The sequence below is a fragment of the Formica exsecta genome, unplaced genomic scaffold (genome assembly GCF_003651465.1).
Source record: "Formica exsecta isolate Colony F162 unplaced genomic scaffold, ASM365146v1 scaffold160, whole genome shotgun sequence".
NCBI lineage: Eukaryota > Metazoa > Arthropoda > Insecta > Hymenoptera > Formicidae > Formica > Formica exsecta.
In genome coordinates this window covers 534663-535938 of record NW_021848923.1, presented here as the reverse complement: position 1 = coordinate 535938, position 1276 = coordinate 534663, and the positions used below count along the sequence as shown (strand labels likewise).

The window sequence follows — 1276 nt, the reverse complement described above, 5'->3', positions numbered from 1 at the left end:
ATATATTTATATATAATGATATTAAACTTACAATACAGTAAAATATTAAACAATTAATTTAATTTGCAATCTACTATAATAAATTTTTGTGAGACTTGTTTTTCTTATATTACATTTATTTTTTTATCCTCCAAAAACTCTCGATACATACGCACACTATTTCATTCTTCATTTAAAGGATCTTTAAGCTTTATCATAAAGCATAAAAGTAAACAAGCAATCATAATTTAACAACAAACACAATTTCGAACTGAAAAATCCTAATCTTAAAATTGATAAAGAGGTCAAACATTTCAAAAAGATTCTAATTCCTTGTGCATTAAAATCTTTTTAAAAATTCTTTTTCCAAATTTTATGGAATTTTTAAAAGTATTATTTTATTAATTAGTAAATATATCTTATGATTGTATATTTTTATGTAATGAGTTGTGTGTATCTTTTACCTTCCAGGTGGGATATTCGGATCAATTTCCACTTTCGAAGCGTGCTCCGCAACAGCCTTGAGTCGTTCCTTGGGATCTGTAATACCCGTTTCCTTCCAAGGAAATTGCCTGTTCTTGTCCATTATTTTTAGGTTAGTACAACTATATTTCCAATACTGACAAGCGTTTGTGAAAAAAAAAGACAATCACTTTCTCCAAATTTTCTAACATCGAGGAATTTTTCAGATAATTTTATGGTGCCATTTTGATGTTCGAGATGGGAAAAAATATAATGATTGTTTAAGTTCTTTCGCTCTTTGATCAAGATTCAGACTCGCCGTACTTGACAATACTTATGTAGGTATATATAAATGATTATTTGAGTTCTGCTAGGTTAAGTATTCGATCGGCTACAGTAAGTTTTCTCTATTCTAAAATCTCCTTATTCTAAATTTTAAGATCTCCTTTATCTTAAGTCAGCTGTTTCGCGCGCATGTCATGTCAAACGTCAATACAAACTCTATAAAATTTTTCTCCGTTCTTCTGCTCTCTTTCTTTTTGTGTGTGTTTATTAATTTTTTTTTGTTTAACACAAAACACACACACACACACACACACACATGTGTGTGGAAAGAAAGAATAGATTGGGAACAATCAATTAGGTAGAAGTTTTATTGTAAGCAATTCTCTGCTAATTAAGATTATGAGTAACCTCACTATAGAAAATGAAGAAGATCTGGATAATGTATCTCCACCAAAACAAGCTAAAACTACATCTTTCCAATGTATGTTATAATAAATTATAACGTAATAAATTATACCATTTTATTATTGTATATATTTATTTATTTTAT

General features: G+C 28.2%; 2 protein-coding genes across 2 annotated transcripts in view; one reads left to right on the top strand and one right to left on the bottom strand.

The window, feature by feature from the left end:
* The window catches only part of LOC115233149 (STAM-binding protein), a 4729-nt gene extending 3944 nt beyond the window's left edge, over positions 1–785 (bottom strand). Inside the window, exon 1 of the mRNA XM_029803429.1 lies at positions 444–785. Within this exon, the coding sequence (XP_029659289.1) occupies positions 444–565 (122 nt within the window). The 5' untranslated portion in view covers positions 566–785. The remainder of the gene's footprint in view (positions 1–443) is intronic.
* Positions 786–890: 105 nt separating this feature from the next.
* Positions 891–1276, top strand: part of LOC115233153 (DNA excision repair protein ERCC-1) — a 1770-nt gene continuing 1384 nt past the window's right edge. Inside the window, exon 1 of the mRNA XM_029803439.1 lies at positions 891–1207. Coding sequence (XP_029659299.1) covers positions 1126–1207 — 82 coding nt within the window. The 5' untranslated portion in view covers positions 891–1125. The remainder of the gene's footprint in view (positions 1208–1276) is intronic.